This window comes from Parasteatoda tepidariorum, chromosome 6 (assembly GCF_043381705.1).
Source record: "Parasteatoda tepidariorum isolate YZ-2023 chromosome 6, CAS_Ptep_4.0, whole genome shotgun sequence".
Lineage (NCBI taxonomy): Eukaryota > Metazoa > Arthropoda > Arachnida > Araneae > Theridiidae > Parasteatoda > Parasteatoda tepidariorum.
The window spans coordinates 835,193-857,792 of NC_092209.1; the positions used below are offsets into that span (position 1 = coordinate 835,193).

At 29.7% G+C, this 22,600-nt stretch overlaps 1 protein-coding gene across 2 annotated transcripts in view; it reads left to right on the forward strand.

The window, feature by feature from the left end:
* LOC107437039 (fibroblast growth factor receptor 1-A) overlaps window positions 1-22,600 on the forward strand; it is a 58,581-nt gene that overhangs the window by 17,898 nt on the left and 18,083 nt on the right. For both annotated transcript variants that reach the window (XM_016048906.4, XM_043042780.2), the window contains 5 exons: window positions 4,775-4,881; window positions 7,486-7,672; window positions 15,289-15,467; window positions 18,530-18,569; window positions 22,207-22,286. In XM_016048906.4, the coding sequence (XP_015904392.2) occupies window positions 4,775-4,881; window positions 7,486-7,672; window positions 15,289-15,467; window positions 18,530-18,569; window positions 22,207-22,286 (593 nt within the window). The remainder of the gene's footprint in view (window positions 1-4,774; window positions 4,882-7,485; window positions 7,673-15,288; window positions 15,468-18,529; window positions 18,570-22,206; window positions 22,287-22,600) is intronic.

Genomic DNA, 22,600 nt, shown 5'->3' on the forward strand with positions numbered 1-22,600 from the left:
ATATATACATACATACATACGTACAGGCATACATATATACATACACACAGTAAAACCTCCTGGAAAGGCCAAAAGACCATCTTTTGTGCTACCTCTTCTATTTACAACCACTTTTGAGAAGCACAGAATTTTTTCCATAGACTTTGTGTTGAAGAACTCCTTTAGGAGAGACCATCAAAACCTCTTCCAGTGACCTGGCAAATCTTTGCACCAAATGTGGAAAAAGTCAAATAAGGAAACATGAAAAATATCAAAGCAAATAAACAGATTAAAATGTATTCGAAATATTTGTGTGAGGCTCTAATTTAGAGAGCTCTTTTTGATGATGCAACCTTATGTTGCACTCGGAGTGCATTAAAGAAGATGCTATCAATGATTTATTTTTACATGGGAAAAAAAAGTTATTTTAGAAAAAACTAAGCATTTCAAACAAATATCTTCTTATTTATAGTAGCTAAATAATTTTATGATATGAAATTAAATCAAAACTTAAACAAAATCCATAATTGTTTGTTTATTTAAAATAGCTTTGACATCATTCATAATTGGTAAATTTGTTTTTGCGCTTAATTATATCAGTTGGAATTATTTTTATAGACCTTAAAATCTTTTCTAGACTCATAAAATCATGTACCTTTGATTACAATTTTGAAGTCAATGGAGGGAACCTCTAAGAACGAACAACCTCCTATTTATTATTATTACATTCCAACGACTATTTTAATGTGGAACAAAGAGTGGTTTCACTCTGTGTGTGTGTATATATATATATATATATACAGTCAGACTTCGATATATGGTCACCCAAAGGCACATCGCAAAAGTGACCCTATAAGCGGGGGGACATTTTAACCAATTCATTAGCAGCTCGTAACCTAGCACATAAATAGTACACATTATATGATTTTTTAAAAATGGTAATACAAACGAAAACGATCGTCCCTAGATTAAATATTTAAGTCAATAAATTTTAACAGTATTAGTAAAGAATTAAAGAAAGTTAGATTTTTTGAAAATTTTTTAATTTAAAATAAAGCTGTTTACGAATTTCCTGAAAGTGTACATACATACATTACATCTTCCCTTACTTAAAATAATCATTTATGCAGGTCTGTCTCGTTTTTGGTTTCATTTTTCGAACAATATTTTCTAGATTTTGTATCTTTTAAATGTTCCTCAGCTCCCTCATGGTTTGTAAAAAAATTTCGTATGACATTCATTGCTTTGAAGGCTTCCAGCTACAGTCTCAGGATCACTGTCATTCTCCTCACTGTCCACAACTTTTGAAACAATTTCAGAAATTATAGCTTCAGAAGTGGTAGCAATTTCCTCATCAATCAAACCATATTCAACCTCCCCTTCAATGGCATGGCCACGATTTTTCAGATCTTCCATCAGAACAGATAGAGGAATATCGTCTTCTTCGATTTCGTCATCCACGATATTCAGAGAACTCACAAAACCAGCATGACGAAAACAATTGGAACTGGAGAGTGGAAACTCTCTCCAGGTCCAGGTGTGTTCGTTAGCTGCAACATTTTCCCAGAACTCAAGAGGAGTAATTGCCTTGTAAGGAAGTTAAATAGGCTTTTGTTAGAAAAGAGCTCCCCTCGTCTCAAATAAAAATGACCTTATAAGCGATAATGATTTTTAAACTTGACCATATACAGTGTATTCATCTCAGAAAAAAAATGGGTGAGAATTTCTCACCCTTTCTCCAAAACAGGGTGAGATTTCAAAAAATTAAGTGAGATTTCAAAAATTAAAAAAAAAAAAAAGAAAAAAAGTGCAAGTAGACTTGAAAAAAAAATCATTTCTTTAATTATAATGCATTTTTAACATCTTCTAATTTTTAAAGCATTGAATATTTTTGCTGCATCATCATATGGAAAATGTTCTACATCTACTTTTCATCAGCTATTCTCATTAGGTTGCTCAAATGCGTATTTGTTTCGTTTTGATCGTTTCTACCCACATTTGTTTCATTTTCATTTGTCCGTTTCGGAGTAGAAGATATTGGCTTTACAAGGTATTTGTCCATCTTACATTAACGAGCAAAAAATTTGAACGTCTTACATGAAGAAACCTTACCTACGGTAAACACGTGGTTGCAGAGAAATGCGTTCTGAAAGAGGTTCCGTGGTTCGGAAGGATGGTGTTCTGTTGTTCTTAAAGGTTCTGAACAATACTGGTAAATAGGGAAGCTAGATAATGGGGCAGATGTTGAAAATAATAAAAGATCCAGGAAGAAAAGTGAAACGGATTTTATTCTAAATGGCGCAAATGAGAAATTTTTTTCAAAATGCGAGAAATTCGCGAATTTTGAAATTGGTTTATAGAATGCGCGAATTTCTCGCGGTAATCATTTTTTAATGCGAGAATATAAAAAAATATGCGAGATTCTCGCGTTCTCGCGCTGTAGTGAAAACACTGAAATATATCCAATAATCTGTAACAAAGAATTCCTATTCAGTGAGCCGAGACTTTGGAAAAGTGACCTTATCTGCGGCCCCTCAAATTTCCCCCCTTTTAATCAATAATTTATTTATTAAAATTTTCTTTTATATATATACACTCAGACCTCGATACAAGGTCATCCTCATAGAAGGTCACCCCGCAGACTGCGGGGTGACCTTCTATGAGGATAACCATGTTCCAATTGAGGCACCATGTTCCAATTGAAAAAGCATGTTTTTTCATTTTCGGTTAAATTTTAATTGTTAAAAGTCTTTTCTTTTCTGCAAATTACTAAGTTTACTGATAACAAAATTTAGTTCTCAGAACACTAATGTTTACACAAAAATTATCATATTTGATGCACACATAAATAATATATTTGTCAACTTAACCAAGCATACATGCGTCCCATCTTGAGTAAACCTGCTGTGCAAGGGGCCCTTCACCGAAAAAGGTTGTGCAGCCCTAGGTTATGATACTAATATGATTATAGATTGTTCATATCACTACTCTCCTGACTAAACTATTGCTTCTCACATTTTGACACATAAAACATTTTTGTTGCTTATAATATGGTTTGCTCAAGTTAAATAGCTTATTTAAGACAGTCTCTTAAACCATTCATATCAAAAGTTATTAAGGTATTTCTTCATGTTTTGCACTCTGCAAATACTATTTATAAATAAAATTTTATGCACACTCAAAAAAATAAGTGGATCACCCTAAATAACTTTAAATTTATTGAAAAAATCTTCACAGTCTAGGATTCAATGGTTTGAGCAGTGACCTCAAATATGCTAACTAGTTAATGCAAATGATATTTTAAGTTCTTGAACCAGACACAAGAATGTACTTTCTCTGAATAAACATAACTTTTTTGTTGTTGACAAATTGGGATTTCTGACCCGAGAAATATTGGGGGGTGGCTGCAATCTGGAATTTATGGTTCCTATAGTTTTCTCAAGAAAGTGATCCAAAGTTTGGCCGCCTTCATGCTAATTTGTGTATTTCGCCATATAAATATTTTGCGTATTTCGCCATATTTTTAGCACTTTTTAAGCAAATCAAAAAGTTTTAGCACACAATTATGAAATTTGTTTCGCCAGACATAATTCCATTCAGAAAATAACTTTTAGTTAATATTTCTTATTTTATTTAATAATAATTGGAAGAATTTAGAGTTGTAAGGTATTCAAATTTTCAAATTTTTTAAACAATGTAATTTTACATGGCAAAATATAAAATTTGAACGAACGCTGTCAAATAGTTCCTGAGTAATCAAATTTTAAAATAGTCATACATTAAAATTTTTATTTCTCAAGAACTATTTGATGGATTTCGCTCAAATTTTGTATTTTGCCATCTGAAATTACATTCTTTAAAATAATGAAAAAATTGTATACCACCTAATTCAATTTTTTTCAGCTATATTAAATAAAATAATAAAAAATAATTAATATTTACTAAAAGTTATTTTTTGAATGGAGTTATTCTTGGATAAACAGATTTGATAATTGTATGCAAAAATTTTTTAAAAAGTTATCAAAATATGGCAAAAAGTAAAATTAGCATTAAGGGATCAAAACTTAGTACCATTCTGCTGACCATACTTTGGGGGCCATGTTTTGCTGATTGTGACTACCGTCTATACTTTGGGGGTCCGAAATCCGAATCCACAGAAAAAAAGATATGCTTATTCAGAGAAAGTACCCTTTTTTTGTCTGATTTTGTAACTTATGTCGTCTGCACTAATCAATTAGCATATTTGAGATCATTCTCTTGAACCATTAAGATTGAGTCCGAGAACGTGAATGGCCATAAGTTCAAAAGTAATTCAGGATGGTCTATTTTTTTGTACTCTGTACATTATTTTATTATTATGTTCTAATCTAATAATGCATTCTACATGTAAATACTGACTCTTAATTTATCTCAATGTTTTTTACATTTTATGTTTAGAAGTTCCTACTTTGTTATATATTAAATTTTCTTTATTTGCATAGAGTTTACTTGCAAAATTTGAATTTAGTAAATTTCCAATCTTGAATAAATATGATTCTTTACCAGTATGTTTGGGTGGCCTTTCTCTCTTTTACTTTTAGTAACTATTTTAGCTTAAGTAGCCTAAAATATAGTTTTCAGAATTCTTATTATTAGTTATTTATCTTATTCTAATACTAACTTAACTTTTTTACAAAAAAAAAAATAAATTACACTAATGTAGTTTCAGAAAAGACTAATATGTATGTATGTATGTCATTTATTTATATTCATTATGGTCTACCAAGACTGCATAATAATGATTCTATTTCTTTAGATACAACCAGTGCATTGGGCCGTACTCTTTTGTTGATTGCAATTTGCTCAGTTGTTTTATTTGGACTAGCCATATTCATGCTCAAATTGTTCAGGAAGAAGCCAAAGGTAAATTATGAATTTGTCATAAACTTTTTGAGAATGAACTTAATTTTGCAAATATTCTGATGTATTTTTATGTAGGTTAAAATATTAAGGTTTCTTAATAATTATGGCCAACCTTCTTGTTCTGTGTTTTAATAGCCAATTATTGCTCTCAGTTGGTCAATGGATTATTTCACTTCTGTCCAGCTTCTCCATACTTCCTTCCAATATTTTTCCATATTAACATGGGATTTTGTTTAATCATCCACACTGTATTTTGTTAGTGGAAAACATTCTTTCCGCTGCTCGTGCCGTTATTTGTAAGCAATGCTTGATATGTCTTCTTATAAAAATCAAAGTTTCATATAATTTTTGGACAAAATATTTTAAAAATTTTTTTAATCATCAGTCACAACAATTATTCAGTTTTTTAAAAAAATTTTTATTGTTAAAAAAAAAGTAAGTACAAGATATCCGCGCACCTGGAAAGTCATGAAAAATCAGGGAAAGTCATGAATTTAGGTATTGATCAAAATTTGTCATGAATTTAACTATTTTTTTAAAAAAATCATGGATTTAGGTCGTCGGAAAATTTTATTTTTAAAATGGAATCCCTCCCCAATTTCATGGTGTTACGAATATCTGAATTTGTAACAAAATCCCCACTCTGAGTCATATTTTATAAAAATATAAAAAGTTTTTATCGTTTTCTTTAAAAATTATGCTGTTCTTTCGAAAAAAGAAAGAAAAAACATCATTTCTAGAGTGAAGTATCTTTTAAACTTATGTGATTTCAGGATTATTATTATTCACTTTTTTTTTATTTTATCAATTTAAAATTCTAGCTGAAGCAAGCCAGTCATTGGCAAACCTTTTTAATTCCAAATGAGAGCAGAAAAATCAGGAGTATTTCTTTCCTTTCTGATGAACAAGAAAAGTATCTTTAGAATATAATTCAGCAGAAAAAAAGAAAAAAAAATTATTTGCTCAGCTGTTGTTTTTTCAGCTATTTTATTGCTTCAACTATTTCTTTACTCTGTCTTTTAAATTTAGAATCAATAAATATGAAGATGCAAAATATAACAGTTTTGGTTTTACCTATCATTTTAATTAATGTTATTATAATGCTTTTTAAATTTATTATTCTGTTTTTGTCTGAGAAAATAGTAACTTTGTGAAGTCTTGAAAAGTTCTTGGAATTAGACATGGAAAGTCATGAATTTACAAATATAAGATGTAGCAGATACCCTGTAAGAAGTTGTCAAAATTCAGATGGTTAATTTGTTTGGTTGATTGCCATGTAACAGCTGCAATGGTAAACTTTTTACCATTGTATTAAATATGGCAGTTTTTGTCTTTAACTTTCAATTATTTGATCACTGAACGTAGTTCATTTTTTTAAAAACAATTTTGTATTTTCTAAATCCTTGTGGTTGCTTTAGCATTCATTCCCTGTTTACCACCAAGTGTTGTTCTGAGGTACGTAAATCTGCAAACATCCTCTTTTTAGGTGCTTGTTCAGTTTTCCCATTGTTTTACCTTTGTTTTTATTAAGTTTCAACAAAAAGTTATCTGCACACTCTAAATCATTTAATAATATTGTAAATTTTAATCCTATTCTTATTTTTAAATCTTTGTTTTCCTAGTTATCCTATCAAGTATTAGAGTCAAAGACTCAAAGGAATATTTTTTTAAAAAAAGTACTCTTGTTATTGCTAAAAAATTATTACATTTAATTTTTATTAGACTAAAGGTCGCACTTTTGTTTATCTATTATTTAGGCTTTTCAGAAAGATTGCAAGAGTTATAAATGATATCTGCTTGACTTGTTAAAAGTTTTTTAAAGCATTAAATAATATTTTCATTGGTTTATTTTAATATCTTTTACTGCAGTAATATGTTATTTCTAAAACATTTCTGAACATGCATGAAATGTATTGTGATTTTAGTGTGGTCCATAGCTTTTTAGTGGATTTAAATTAAATATACCATATTTTGAATAAAAGTTGAATCTTAAAAATTGATTTTCACATGATTTATTTTCAATTATTTACCTGTGATCATATTTCACTAAATTTTTTAATTTTCGATTGTAAGTATATTTTTAACTCTATTATAGAATACAACAATATTATAGAATACAACAATTAGAAAAATATACCCTTATCATTTCTAAAAGGGATCACCATGCATAAAAGGCATTGACATATATAAAAATAAATCTAAAAATGTCAAAGATGTGAAAACTGCAATCAAAAATATATATTCTAGTTTTTGGCCGGGGGAAAAAATGAAGCTATTTATTTTGTGCAAGTCTCCTCCCTCCCTCTGAAGTCTTTGTTCAAAAAGCTATTTCAGATTTTTAAGAATAAAGTTTTGAAAACTTACTCTTGGACTTAAAGAGTAATTTTTTTTATTTTTTTATCACCTGTTATGTAAATAGGAAAAAAGTATTAATTAATTTAGACAGAGCGAAAATTAAATCATTATTAAATAACAATTTTGTATTTCAAATATAAATTTATCATTCATTTCCATTGTTCTAATTTTTCATACTTATATATTTATGTTTTTACAAACATCTTGATGAGTTAAACAAATATTAAAGGATCATATTTCTTTATGTAGTGTGTGGGTTATCCTTCTGGTGTTGCTGATGTCCACCCTTCCATGTTGCCCATTCTAGTCTCTGCAGACAGAATCAGACTGACCGCTGTCTTGGGAAGGGGAGCTTTTGGGGTCGTCCACAGGGGGGTGCTTATGAGGGGGAGCAGGAAGAGTGAAGAGGAGGTGGTTGCAGTGAAAGTGTTACCTTGTGAGTATTGACTACTAGTTTTATTTAATGAATTTTTTACCTTTTATAAGTTACCAGGCACCTACACATACTCTCCTCTTTGTGCCTGTTTTGGTTAAAACATTACTGTCTATCAGGTATATCTCTGTGATATAAAATATCTAAATGAATCTTTTCTCATCATTTCCCCAAAATGAGCACACGAACCAAATTTGAAGATTCTATCTTCGTAAAACTAATTACTCCCATAATATCAAAATCAGAATTTTTTTAAATATCTGATTAACCCATGCACAGTGGGGCCAACATCCAAAGTTTCGTGGCTAAAATTAGTATTTCGATAAAATTTGTTTCAAGATTTGGGGTTTTTATTTAGGGTTTTTTATGTGCAGGTAAATTGAATTCATAGTTGAAATTTTGAAATACACTAAAAATACCTCCCCAAAAAAATGGCGGTTGAAATATGGCGAGCAAAAATAAAAAAATAATATAGTATGTTTACATAATTAAATATAGCAATGAAAATGTAATAATTTTCGTAATTTTATATTAAAAAGGAAAAGGAAATTATATTTCCGAAGTAATATTACAAAATAATGCGAAAATAAGAAAAAAAGGATACTTTTTGTTTTTTGGTATATTTAGTCCCTCTTTGCAATACGGGCATAATGGGGCAGGTTTTTTCGAAAGAAGAAACATCAAAGAAGATAACAAAAAAAAAAAGTTTAGCTAATTACCTCGTGGAACTTTTTGGAACTAATTTTCGAAAGTCATTCAAACATTGTAAAATGTAAAATGATAAGATATAAACTATAAGTTTGTCAGGAGTATTAACTAATCCAACAAATTGAAAAATTGTACTATAATTTCAGACTAATTACTCTGATAAAAATGTAACAGTAAGGTGAAATTCCTATATATATTTCTGAAATAAAAATTTAAAAGTTACATTAAAAAAATTTTTTTAAGCATATTTTTCATTACATTGTATTCTTGTCAGTTCAAAAAGTAAATTATAATGTTTGGAATGATTATGAATACTTAATTTGGGCTATATTAAAACTGCCTACACATATTTTAGTTGAAAATTGAATTTTTCACTTTTGGCCAATGATCTTGGTCTTCTGACCCACAGTGCCATAGTGCAAATCCGTGGTTCTTGATAAAAATGTTTTAAAGCATTTTCTATTAATTTTGTAAGGAAAACATCAGCCAAAATTGTGACTTCAAGCGACTTAATGATATTTTATAAATTGTGGGAACATTAAGTTATCAGATTTATGATAGCTAATTTCTAATACCATGATGACAGCAATCATTTCACCAGTTACAATTGACAGTGGAAAGAAAATTGTCATTTTAGTATGTGAATTTGTAAAGCTGAGAAATGAACATGTGATAACTTTAGAAATGCTAATTTAAAGATGGATTGTGCAAATGGAAAATATTAAAAATGACAGATTGTTTGTTTTTAAATATATATTTGTGCATGTGTATAGCAAATATCACTGATGTTATTTTTAAAATATTTGACAAAGCTGGTTTGTTAATAGTTTGATTTAAAACAATGGTTTCCGCTAAACCAATGAGGAAAAATTCCATTTTTTAAATGTCTCTGATTTAAGAATCAAATTTAAAAATCAGGCTTCATAAATTACTTACAATTGTAAATATATAGCTTCATGCTGAATGTCGTATTTTTAGTGGCAAAGATATTTTCCACAATTCAGACGCACACAAATTCTTTATTTTAATATATGTATAGATTTCATGATTGCATGCTATTTAAAGAAAAAAAAAGTTGGCTTATCCATTTTTAACTGGCTGCATGTTTTTCAAAAGAGGAAGCAATTTACTTCTATGGGATGTAAAATAGTAGCATATAATAGAATGTAGAGTAAAAGAAATCTCGTTACTGGCCTGTAGTTTCATTTTCAATGTTGGTAACTTTTGAAAACGTGGCTACTTAATCGAAAATTCTAAAAATATTAATAATAATAATGCAAATCATTTCTTTCAAAGTGTTTACTTTTCTAGCTTAAACAAAAAATTTCCTGGCGTCTCTAAGATTTATGTAAAACTTAAGTATTGTAAATAACGTTTTCAACAAATAAAAGTTAGCGTTTGAGCCTTTGATCTAATAATGCAACATAAAGTACGAAATATAAGATACATTTATTACAAAATAAATCAGAAATGACTGTAACATAAAGATTAAGTTATATTGATTAGAATACTTCCAAATATTATTGGGAATATTTTTTAAAAAAGTATGTATGATTTAGAACTAAATCAAAGTTTTCTCCCTAAAATTTTGAACTAGTATATGATACACTTTTGAAAAATTAAGATGCGATGCTGCTTACTCACTTGAAAAAAGTTTTAATTGAGGCATTTGTCATGCTGTTGTCAAAGCATGCATTGTCATGCCGTTGTTGTTTCATTAAGTAATTTGTAATGAAAAGCTCATTACAAATTACTTACTGGTACAATGCATTATTTTTTTACGTTGCTGTTGTCAAAGATTTTGTATTCTACAGTCATAGAATATCTGTTGTCGGAACAATATTTCAACCTTGGTTTAAATCTCATTATTGTGAAAGTTTTTCCCCGCAAGATGTTTTTTCAAGTAAAGGAATGAACGAAAGTAGCTGGGTGTGACTATTCTTAAAATTCGTTATTCGAAACAATTATAATTCAAATTGCTTATGTTAGTATTATAAAATATAAATGTCATTTAAAGTTGCATAAAATAAATCTATACAAATAAAAAAAAATTATACAAAAGCTATAATATTTTGTTCCTTTCGAAAAAAATCTGTATTTGAAGACTTTTGTACCCATTTTGTCAATTTATCGAAATCCGATTTTACCTTTCTTTTTTAGTAAGACTTTCATGACTTGTGTATTCCTTTGTAATACTTTCAATTTTTTTTCTTCAAAATTTGATAAATTCCAAATTAATTTACTATTTTAGTTTCGGATTTTAGAAATTTATTTCTTGCAAAACCTCAATTTTTTTTCTTTTTCGATTGCTTCAAATCATTCCTTTTCACACTCGCTTCTTTATCCAGTTGACCAAGGAATGGAAATAACAAACATCCATTTAATTTTGTTCGTATAAGCTGGGTTATTTGATACTAAAAGAAAAAAAGAAATTTTTTAAAAATTCTGAATAGATAAAACTTCTTTGAAAAAAATGTCCTTGATAGCAGCAGAAATTTCAGAAAAAGGTAAGTGTAGCAATAAAGGAAATAAAAATATGACCACCGAAGCCGACGTCTTCAGGGGGTACCGGCCCCGGTAGCCATAAAACAAAACCTTTTCTATTAAGGGAGAGGCAAATGCCTAAAGTAACTCCCTCAGTACCCCCGAAGGTTTTGTATAGAAGTCTAGGAAAAAACATGAAATACATAGAACCAATTTAGAAAAGAAGCTCAAACAAAATCATCAGAAAATAAAAACTCACTTTAACCAGGTCAAACAGCGATTTCACAAGCAAACCGAATGAAAAGGAAACACTTAAAACTAAAGAAAACAACTCCCTCTATTACAATGCGTTGATTGAAAAAAAAAGAAGAGAAGTCAAGGAAAAGATACGTAACATATTAATAGAATGCTTAACTGGGGCTGCTCAGTTAAGACTTGAATTGCACCCTGTTAAAAGAAAAAAATATAAAAAAACTAGAATTCCTCATTTTCTTAATAAAAAAATTAGGTTTACAAAAATTAAAGGGAAAATCATTATCACTCAAATTATTCAAGAAATTATTCACAGCTTCCCGAAAACTTTCAACATTATACTATTGTGAAAAAAACAAATTTTTAAAAAAATTTTATTACACAAATTAGTATTAAAGTTGCAGAAAAAAATAACTGCAAATTTAAAAGCTTTTCTTTTATCAAAAACATTGCTAAGTTACCCCAGATTATTCATGGTCTTTCTGATTTTTTCCCTTTAAAGCAAATTAAGGTTTCTGCTGCTTATAAATATTCTTTTACGCTTAGAAAAAAGGCGTGCAACTATAATTATAATTTTTTAAGTCGAAATCTAAATTGTATTTCTAAATTTGATTGTTATTGTAATAAAAAGGATTTTTCACAATATATTGATAATGATTATGGACATGTTATTACGGGAAATTTGGAGATTGTTGGTGATCAAGATTTAATCAATATTTTAAGTAAAGGTTCAAAATTTAGGACAAGAGTTAAAATGAATAAAGAAGATTTTATTTTATCTATTAAAAAGGATCTTGATTTTTTTTATAACAAAAATTTCCAGAAAATATCATTGGCCTGTTGAGGGTTTTTCAGAGTGGAAGGTTAAAATTATTGAAAAGGTTAAATTTAATTTATTTAATACCAGTTTTAGTTCATTTCCTAGTGGTACTTATATTGATTATGATTTATCTAGGAATATTAAAAATCTTAAAGATAATAAATCTTAAATTTATTGTTACTGTAGTGGATAAAGCTTCAAATAATTTTTGTGTTATGTGTAAATATTTTTTAAAAAAATTGATTATTGGAGAATATATTGCAAATAATACTTTTTTAAAATTAAAAGAAGATAAAAAAGTTATTGAAAAAAGAATTATTGCATTTAGTAAAAAATTAAAATTTAGGTTAAATAGGATTAAATTTCCATATTTATTTCATATTGTTAAATTTCATAAAAATACAATTAAATTTAGATTTATAGCGTGTGATACTAATTGTTACACTTCTGATGTTAGTAAAAGGTTTTTTAGTTTTCTAAAAATTATTTTGCTTAAAATTAAAATAGAGAAAAATATTGTTATAAATAGTAATGTTGAAGTTTTAGATTATATTAATAATAATGACATTTCCAACATTAATACTTTTGATTTCAAAAATTTGTATACAAGTATACCTCATGAAAAGATTATTGAGATTTGTGAAGGCATTTATGATAGGTATTTATTTAATGTGAAAATTGATAAGTCTAATTGGTTGTATTTATGTAATTTTAATCTTTTTGAGAATGTTCTTTTTAATGGTTTAGATTTTTATAAACAAATTATTGGAATTTCACAAGGTAATTCCTTTTCTGGTGCTTTTGCTAATATTTTTTTGCATTTTTTGAAGCTGAATTTCTTGAGCATAATGAATTTAATGCCTTTAGATATATAGATGATTTGATTTTGTTTAATTGTGATAATTATAATTTTATTTATAGTATTTATCCTAAAGATTTGGTTTTGAAGAAAACTAATGAGAATTGTTTAAATGTTGAATATTTAGATTTTAAAATTGATATGGTTGACAATTTTATTAAAATTAGTGTTTTTGATAAAAGAAAAGCTTTTAAATTTAAAGTTATTTTTTTCTGCAACTTTAATACTCCTCCTTCTCCTTCTTTATCCCCAAAGTTAGCAGGGCTAAACAATGTCCATGAAACTCATGACACGGAGGAAGTCGACCACCAAAAGTGGGTTATTCAGAATATCCCCTTTGTCCAGACCAAGACAGTTCAGGATATGTTGGGGAGAAGCCTGCATGTTGTGGCACCTGGGGCAGTTTGGGTAGGTTTTAACACTGCCCTCGAAAGAAAGGGACTTAAGATGACCGCTGATAAGCCTGGTAAGTGCCGTCTGTTCCTTGCGATTGCACCGAATGTTGAGTGCTCTCCTGGACGGGTGCTCTGGTACCAGTGATGTTTGGGGGGTATGAGCCAGGAAACATTGACTTCTTTTTTCTTTTTTGATGCCAGTTCCATGAAGGTGAGTGAACTTGGACTCATCAAAGCTTCTTCTGTCCCCTCCTTACCCAGCGTGTCGGCGATGTCATTGCCCAGTACCCCAACGTGAGAAGGGATCCATTGGAGGTGGACTTCACGCAATCGTGAGAGGATTTTAAGTTTGTGCAGTATTGAAGCTCCTGTTTTGTCTCTCACCTTCCACCAATGCGATAAGTACTGTATGGAACTGAGACTGTCAGAGAGTATCCAGATGTTATTGTGATCCTGCAGTTTTAGAAGAGAATCCAGAGCAGTATCAATAGCAATGAGTTCACTTCTAAAAACTGAGCAGTAATCAGGATTCCTTTTGGAGATGTTAAGGGAGTAATTACTTGATTTAATGTAGACACCGCTGCCAGATGATGATGTGTCCGTCTTGCTTCCGTCTGTGTACTCCAGTATTGAGTGTTTGGGGATGGAATTTATAACCTCCAAAGCAAGTTGCTTAAGCAATACCGGGTGATCCAATTTCTTGTTAACTTGTGATGAAAGGTGTTGATGGAAATAAACACCAGGAAGTCCTTCAGTTGGGTCAATAATTTGTTTATTAAGGCAATCCTGAACATTACCAGCAAGAACGTTGTTAACTACGGTCTGGCTAAATGGGCTATTCTTCTTTAGTCTTTGGTTGCTGCTCCACCTTTGTAGATAATCTGCTGTTCTGTTTTGGTGTCCAAGACTAGAGAGCTTGTTGAAGTATTTAGTTAGGAGATAATTTCTTCTGAGACCTAGGGGCTGGAGGTCGGCCTAAAACCAGATGATGTCATTTGGGCAACTGTTTCTTAGTCCAGTAATAATGCGAGCAGCAGAAAGCTGGACTCGTTCAAGACGTTGAAGGTTTGAAGCAGATGCACAGCTATAAACTGGTGCTCCATATTCCAGGATTGGTCTGATGGGAGCAAGATATGTGGCTCTTAAGATGGTAGCGTCAGCACCCCAATCTCGTCCAGCAATGTACTTTAAGATTTTAAGTCTCTTCCTACTTTTCAACACTAAGTTGTTCATATGCTTATTGTTGGTGAGTTCAGGATCTAAAATGAAGCCCAAGTAACTGGGGTTCTTTAATACTAATTTGTGTAATAAAATTTTTAAAAATTTGGTTTTTTCACACTTGGTTAGGATTAAAAATATTTGCAATAATGTTGAAAGTTTTCGGGAAGCTGTGAATAATTTGAGTAATAATGATTTTCCTGTTAACTTTTGTAAAGTTAATTTTTTAATTAAGAAAATGATTGACGAATTCTAGTTTTTTATATTTTTCTTTTAACAGGGCGCAATTCAAGTCTTAACTGAGCAGCCCCAGTTAAGCATTCTATTAATATGTTACGTATCTTTTCCTTGACTTCTCTTTTTTTTCAATCTGCGCATTGTAATAGAGGGTGTTGTTTTCTTTAGTTTTAAGTGTTTCCTTTTCATTCGGTTTGCTTATGAAATCGCTGTTTGACCTGGTTAAAGTGAGTTTTTCTTTTCTGATGATTTTTTTGAGTTTCTTTTCAGAATTGGTTCTATGTATTTCATGTTTTTTCCTAAATTCTGTACAAAACCTTCGGGGGTACTGAGAAGTTACTTTAGACATTCGCCTCTCCCTTAATAGAAAAGGTTTTGTTTTATGGCTACCGGGGCTGGTACCCCCTGAAGACGTCTGCTTCGGTGGTCATATTTTTATTTCCTTCATTTCCTTTATTGCTACTGGGTTAGTTGATTATCCGATAAGTGGGGAATGACTGTACAAAGTATTTACTTATGCGAAAGTCATATGATTTTTTATTTTTATATCTATCTGTCTAATAGAGAATATGACAGAATTGCTTTCCATGATTGTGTCTTAGTGTGTACCCACAAAATGACACTTTAAAAATGATCCTTTCTTTAGCTTACAGCAGGATGAGACAGCAGCTTCTGCACGAGGTGGAGATGATGCACATTGTTGGCCGACACGAGAAGATTGTCGGATTGATGGGATTCTCACTTGACTTGGAGAAGACATTCTTGATCCTGGAATATTGCCCCATGGGAGACCTGCATTCTTACCTCGTTAGAAAAAAGCCAGAAGTATGCATTGCTTGGATAACAATTAATTATAAGACTTGTTCAATTAAAATATAATTTTTATCTTATAATAATTGACCACCATAAGAAACTGTTTTATTATGTTCACAATGTTGCATCACTATTGCAAATGTGATGTTTTACTTTATTACAAAAAAGTTCTAAATCAGATCATGGAGCTGTTGGCAAAACATATTTCTTATTGATAACTGTCTTATTTCAAAACAGAATAACTGAATACATACAGTAGAATGTTATTTACTTTCCCTAAGGCCTGTTCAGAACCATATGAAAGAACAGTTCATAATAGGGAAGCAACGTATGACAACATTTGGAAATTAGGAAAAGATGAGAAAACTTGCTTTTTAACGTTCGATAAATCTGTTTTGTGCTTTACGCTGCAAAGGCATTCCAGAATTTTTTATTTACAGTATAATCAGTAGCAGAAAATGTAATGCCTACAGTGTAGTTGCATTAACCATTCTTTACACTGAGAGAGAATAATTACCCTCTCCACGGAAATCTTCTTCTTTGTCAGATAAACTGGGAGGGAAAACAAAAAAAAAAAAATTCGGACAAACTTTTAAATAACATTACAAAAAACTCTAAATCTGTCATTTAATTTTAAGAATGGATGGATTATTTTTTCTTTAAATTGTTTATTATTGTTTGGCCTATAGCACTGTGCCATAGTCATAACATGTCTCAGACTTTTTGAATTTCTAAAGTTGGCAGGTCTGTATAGCNATAGTAGAGCATGACATCGAAGGGGGGACAGCCACAAAAAAACAACTATAAACATCAGCACACTAACTTCTGGCACATGATTGGAAAGGATAGGCCATCAGTGGAGGACTATGGACCGCTTCTTCAAATCACATTTGGCATTTTTCATGCCAAACTTTCGAGATGTAACCAAAACTCATGGAACCCGGGAGTGGGATGCCGCTGGAGTCATCTTTTCAAAAACATCTGCATGGCGAAGAAAGGATTTCATCACGGCCGAGCTCGACAGCTCACAAGCACCCATGGGGGTGTAAGAAAAGGATGTGTAACATCTCCGTCATGTATTCAAACAGACAAAAAAACTCCGTCTCTCCAAAGAGAGGAGGGGGTGAAAATTAAAAATCCCTGTTAAGGGATCGTAAGTTTGTGTTCACAAAAATTTCGAATGCTGCTCGCTCCCAGAAATGGGCGGTATTTAAAGAAATAGCTAGAAGTGGAAGTTAAACTCCCTAAAATGCAACATTAAAATTGCTTAAGGAGAGAACTGAAGTGAGTTAACTAACCCCTTAAATTTAAGCATAATTAAATACTAACGGCGACCGTACAGTAACTAAAAACAATTAAACTTCTTTTATAGGCTCCAAATGAAAATTTTACTTACAATTATGAAACAGCACACAAGAAAAATTTACTTACAATTTTATGAATCAAAACAGAAATTATTTAGAAAAATAATCGGTTAGTTTTGTTTGCTTACTTTTGGAAGCAATTGCCATTTCCATGCACATAGATTTCAGTCCATCTAATGAATTCAAATGAACATCAGTTACATTTGGTAATGCTGCAACAAAATCTTGCAAAGTGTTAATTAGCAATATGGCATTCTCGGGTGAAATTTGAGTCCTGTTTTGAGAACAGTCAGCTGCTTCTTCCTCATCACTTTGATCACCTGGGATAACTTCTGCTAAAATCTCTTCATCACTAGCACCACTGAAAACCAACACATCATTATCGAAATTTAAAAATTCATCTGCTTTAAATAGAAATGATGTATTAGATGATGCCGCATCAATGTCTCGTCAGTGTGTCACCCGTTTTTCTGACGAAGCTCTCTCCCTCCTACAATACCCCTTCACCCATTTCCACTGCTCTAATTTCCCCTAAAAGTGGCCTTTTTAAGAAACAGCGAAAGAATATTACATACAAAGGAGATGAAAAAAAAAAAAACATTTTGTTATCTCACATTTAGGCTCGATGGGGAGTCGTTTTCCAACGGTAGAAAAATCGGAATAGAAATATCAATTATCAAAAGAGGAAAAATTATCGTTGTAGACATGTTTAACTGAAAAGTGGTTATCGCTATAAACAGGTTAAAAATACATTGAGTAAATAGGAATTTCACCGGGACCTCAAGGAAATATCGCTATAGACAGGTTTATCGTTATAGACAGTATCGTTATACACAGGTTTCACTGTATTTATATNTCCATGAATATTCCCTTCTAATTACGGTGGACTGTATTATCGCTGGTAAGACCTAAATTTAGTAATTTTTCTAAATCTGGTAAATGCTAACATCGGAATACCACAAGAGAGAGAGCACCATTACAACCTTATGACAGCTTGTTTATTGCTACTCTGAGTGGTTACAAAAAGTTACTTTAGATGGCGCTGGAGTAAAGATACAACAAGTACCCTCAACATTAATTATTTTTAGTTTTAAGACAACATGACATGAGTTTTAAGACTTTTAAGTAACATTACAAAAAACTCTAATCTGTCATTTAATTTTAAGAATGGGTGGATTATTTTTTCTTTAAATTGTTTATTATTGTTTGGCCTATAACACTATGCCATAGTCATAACAAGTCTCAGATATGATGAAGGGTTTACAGTTAGCAATTGTAACTTAAGTTATCCATCTGTTTATAAATATACTTCTAATTTTCCAATGAATCTTATAAATATAAGTAGTGAATACATTTTTTTATATTTAATTCATACTTAGTAAAACTTTCATAATTAGTACACTCAACATTAATTATTTTTAGTTTTAAGAAGTCTCCAAACTTAACTACTAAAAGCATTATTTGGAAAATTATTTAAATAGGTTGTCTTAATCTTTTGTAATGAAAAGTTAGTAATGTTTCTGTAGCGTTAAAAGTCAGCTATGCCAGAAGTATAGTTGGTATATATTTCTAGTATAAGTATATTTCTAGTATAAGTTACCTAAAGAGTCAAATACATTTAATGTTTTTTTTTGATTGATTATAAGTTTTTAGTATTTATTTTCAAACTTCTTGTGCAATTTTTTTGTAATCTGTACTTTTTATTTTCAGCTTTTGCGCATGAAGAGTTTGCCCGCTATAACACCTGTTGGTAATTATTTTTGTTACCTTAAGGTTTAAGATTTCTCTTTTATTTTATTTTCATCAAAGTTTAATAAGCTTTGAACAGCAAATCAGTTTTTCTGGAATTTTTAATCAGTTTAAGTATTATTATTATTAATTAAATCAGTTTTAAGTAGTATTTCTGTTGCGTAAAAATTGCACTACATGCTAACTTTAGGGGACAACCTCTAGGGATCATTCCTTTTGTTTGAAAGTCAAACAAAAGTCATATTAGTGCATTGTTGTATTTATCGATCAGTATCACAAAGAAATTAGTACGAGAGACCAGCCAATACTCTGTACAAAAGTAATTTAATTTCTTCTCAATTTAAATTGAAAAATATTGTTAAAAAAATGTGGTTACTGAAACTTTACTATTAGAAAATTTTTAAGGGGGAATTTGGGGTACTTATTTATTTACTATTTTTACAAGTTAAAAACTAATCTTATACAATAGTTATTTTAAAATAATCTCTTTGTAATTTTTTTAATATTGGTCTAACTAACAATTTAACTAACTAACAAAATCATAAAATGAAAATTTTTTTTTTTTAAATTCAAAAAAGGTCTTTCATAAAAAATATTAGGTTTTGATTACAAAATATACTCATTACTATTTTAAATAGACTATGAAACTGTCAGATTGTCTCTTAACTATAAAAGATACTAATTTAGAGTCTTATAAGTAGTGTCATTTTAAATCAATCAACACAAGTGTCAAAAAACTTGAATTGAAATTGCTGAATACTTTCATAAAATCATTAATTTAAATTAAATTATATTTTATTTACTATAATTGTTGTTAATATAAACTTATATTGTTAAATTTGTAATTCAGAATGCATGTTTTGGAAGCTAAGCAAGTTTTGTAAAGCTATGCTTATTAGGAGTGCACGAAGATCGTATACACAGCCTCACGCATATTTAGTCATGTTATTGGCAAATATGATAAATTTATCTGAGCTTTAGTATTCTAAGCACTATATTTTTTATCGGTTAATATATTTTCAGTGTATTAAATACTTTTATTTGTTAGAATTTATTAAAAAAAGAAAGAACTAATACTGTTTTTTTTTATTTTTAAATTTCTATTCACTATACAGTAGAGAACCAATTATCCGGGATGCTCGGGACCATCGCTATCCCGGATATCTGAATTTCCCGGTTTTCTGGATCGACCAAAAAGTGTCGTTAATCGATGTTTTATCGAACCCGAAGTACAAGGAAAAAGTGTAATGCATAAAGTAAGAGAAAAAAGAAAGGTACTCCTAACTTTAAAAAGAAAAAAAAATGGTAGAAATATAACATTTAAAAGAATAAAAAAATTTGCAAGTTTAGACAAGAAAATCAAGTTTAAAAAATACAAAATTCTCATATTTATTTTTTAAAAATAATTACAATTCCTAAATTANGAAACTTTAAAGTTCTTTTTAAAATAAATTCTATGACAATGTATTAAAATATTTAGATTCTAAATACCCCATGGAAATGCATAAAACTCACTGAAAGAAACAAACAATGAAACAAAATAACTTGGCTGTATCTTAAATGGGCACAAATAAATTATACAGTCAAACCCCGCTATAGTGAACACGGTTTATAGTGAACTCTCGGATATAGTGAACAAAATGTTCGGTCCTGTGCCTTGCTATACACGTATAATGTTATTTTTTCTGGATATAGTGAACCAAAAAAGTGATGAAGTTGGATATAATGAACTTTTTTCTGTCTTCGGCTGAATTTTTAATGAATTTTTCCCCGCATTTTTTTTGGTAATAATTTTGAAATTTCTACTTCAAAATAAATACATATACCGATTTTTAAAACCATCTATGGAGGGGAATGAAGCAATAAGCATTTTTCCTTGTTTGCTTCTTTTATCTCACTTTCCCATCCCTAAACAAACCATGCAGATGTTTCCAACCCAGGCAGATGATGCACCTGTACGGTGTCAGTGGGATCAATATGCATTTTCTGTCACAGGGAATGAGTAATTATTTATTATTGGTCAAAGGGTTGGACACTAATATGTGTTGATAAGGCCCTCATTTCAACTCCTTTTTGCTCTCAGTTCAGTTAAAAAAAATCCTGCAAATAAAGGTTTCAAATTTAACTATGGTGAGCAGTAAACGTAAAACGTTGATGATAAAATGGACATAATCAGAAAAATTGAAAATGGATGCAATTAAGTTCATATTTGCAGGGAATATAAACTATCCAAATTTGCAGATTGTAACATATGGAAAAATAGGCAATTAATAATTTCTGCTCATGAAAAAAATTTAGATGACTGAAAAAAGTTGAGAAAAGCAGATCACAAGGATGTTGAAGATGTATTACACCCTGGGTTCACCAATCGAAGAAGTCGCAATCTTTCAGTATCTGGACAAATGTCGATGAATTTGCTAAGCGATTTCATGATACTACTTCCTTTATGTGCTCGAATGGAAGGTTAAACAGGTTTAAAAAGCGGAATAACAGAAATTTAGAAAAAATTATCTGAGAGTCGGGAAGTGTTTCCATATCTGATGTTGAGGATTGCTCATCAGCTAAAGATAACTAATTTTTTTTGTACTCAAGACGAGGAGTAATGAAAAATAACACATTTTTTGCTACTACATAATATTTTTTCAATCATTTATTTGAATAATGTGTAATAAAAGGGAGGAGTTTGTGAACCATTAGTGAAATTGCCTGCGTAACGGATATAGTGAACTCCCGGTTATAGTGAACCAAAATTTCGGTCCCTTGAAGGTTCACTATATTAAAACGTTTGACTGTATTAAAAAGTGATTATTAATATGAGTGATTAAAAATTCGTGAGTCATAAAAAAAGAATCATTTATAACAAATCTTGTTTAATGGTAAAAAAAAGAAAAAAACATTGTGGAAAATCCTTCTTATCATTCAAAGCTTTCTTTCCAAATTTACAAAAATTACTTAGAAAATAGCAAGAAATATTTAAAATTTTTAAGATATTTAAATCATATTTTTTTTTATAAATTACCAAATACGATTCAGAACAAAATTATGAAGAAACAATTTTTATATGTTTTCTGCAAATGTGCAGTATGAAAAGCTGATTTTAAATTCTTATATTCTACAAAATTTTTAATGAATTTTTTTTTTTTTGAATTTTAAAATATTTTTACTATTCATTAAAAATTATGCTAAAAATTTTGTTTATTTTTATTGAATATTTTTGCAGGTATACTAAAAAACCATAATGCAAAAAAATTATTATTTTTTTTAAACTTCTTTATTACCATGAAAATTTAAATTAGGTTTACAGAATTTTGTGCAGTTATTGCATATAAAAACCAAAGTAATTGATATAAAGGAACTAAGCAATGTAACATTACAAGCAATGTACATTACCTCAAACCTCTAAAATCTTTAAATTTTATTAATATGTATGAGAAATGGCATGACCTAAACACTTTTTAAGTTTTACAATTATTCTCTTAATATTTCTTGAGAAATATGAAAAAATGAGTTAGTATAAAAGTGTTTCCATAATTTTGCACAACCCCTGTATATATATCTATATATACATAAAATCTATACATTCATGCTTTGATGATAACTATATATTGTGAATGTATTCTTTTCTTTTTTGAATTCAGAATACAGTAAAATGTCTATAAAAAAGCTCCACTTAGGAAAAAGATTATGTCTCTACATTAATCAAGTTGCTGAAGGAATGGTGAGTGCTTTTTTTCTTATGAACATTGTAGCTATTCTTATTCACTAGACTTTAGTATATAAAATATAAGCATTTGACAGTAAAGGAGAATTAAATGGAGATTAAAAAATGATCTTTATATTTAGTAAACAACTCTTACCTAAGTGTGTATCTCGGTACTTTCCAGTCTAACCATTACACTAAGTGAAATAGTAATTACAAAACGATATGCTATATTTATTTGCACTGGTTAAAAAATCTCATCTTATAAAGAATAAAACTATATATCTATGTGTGTGTATATATATATATATATATATATATATATATATATA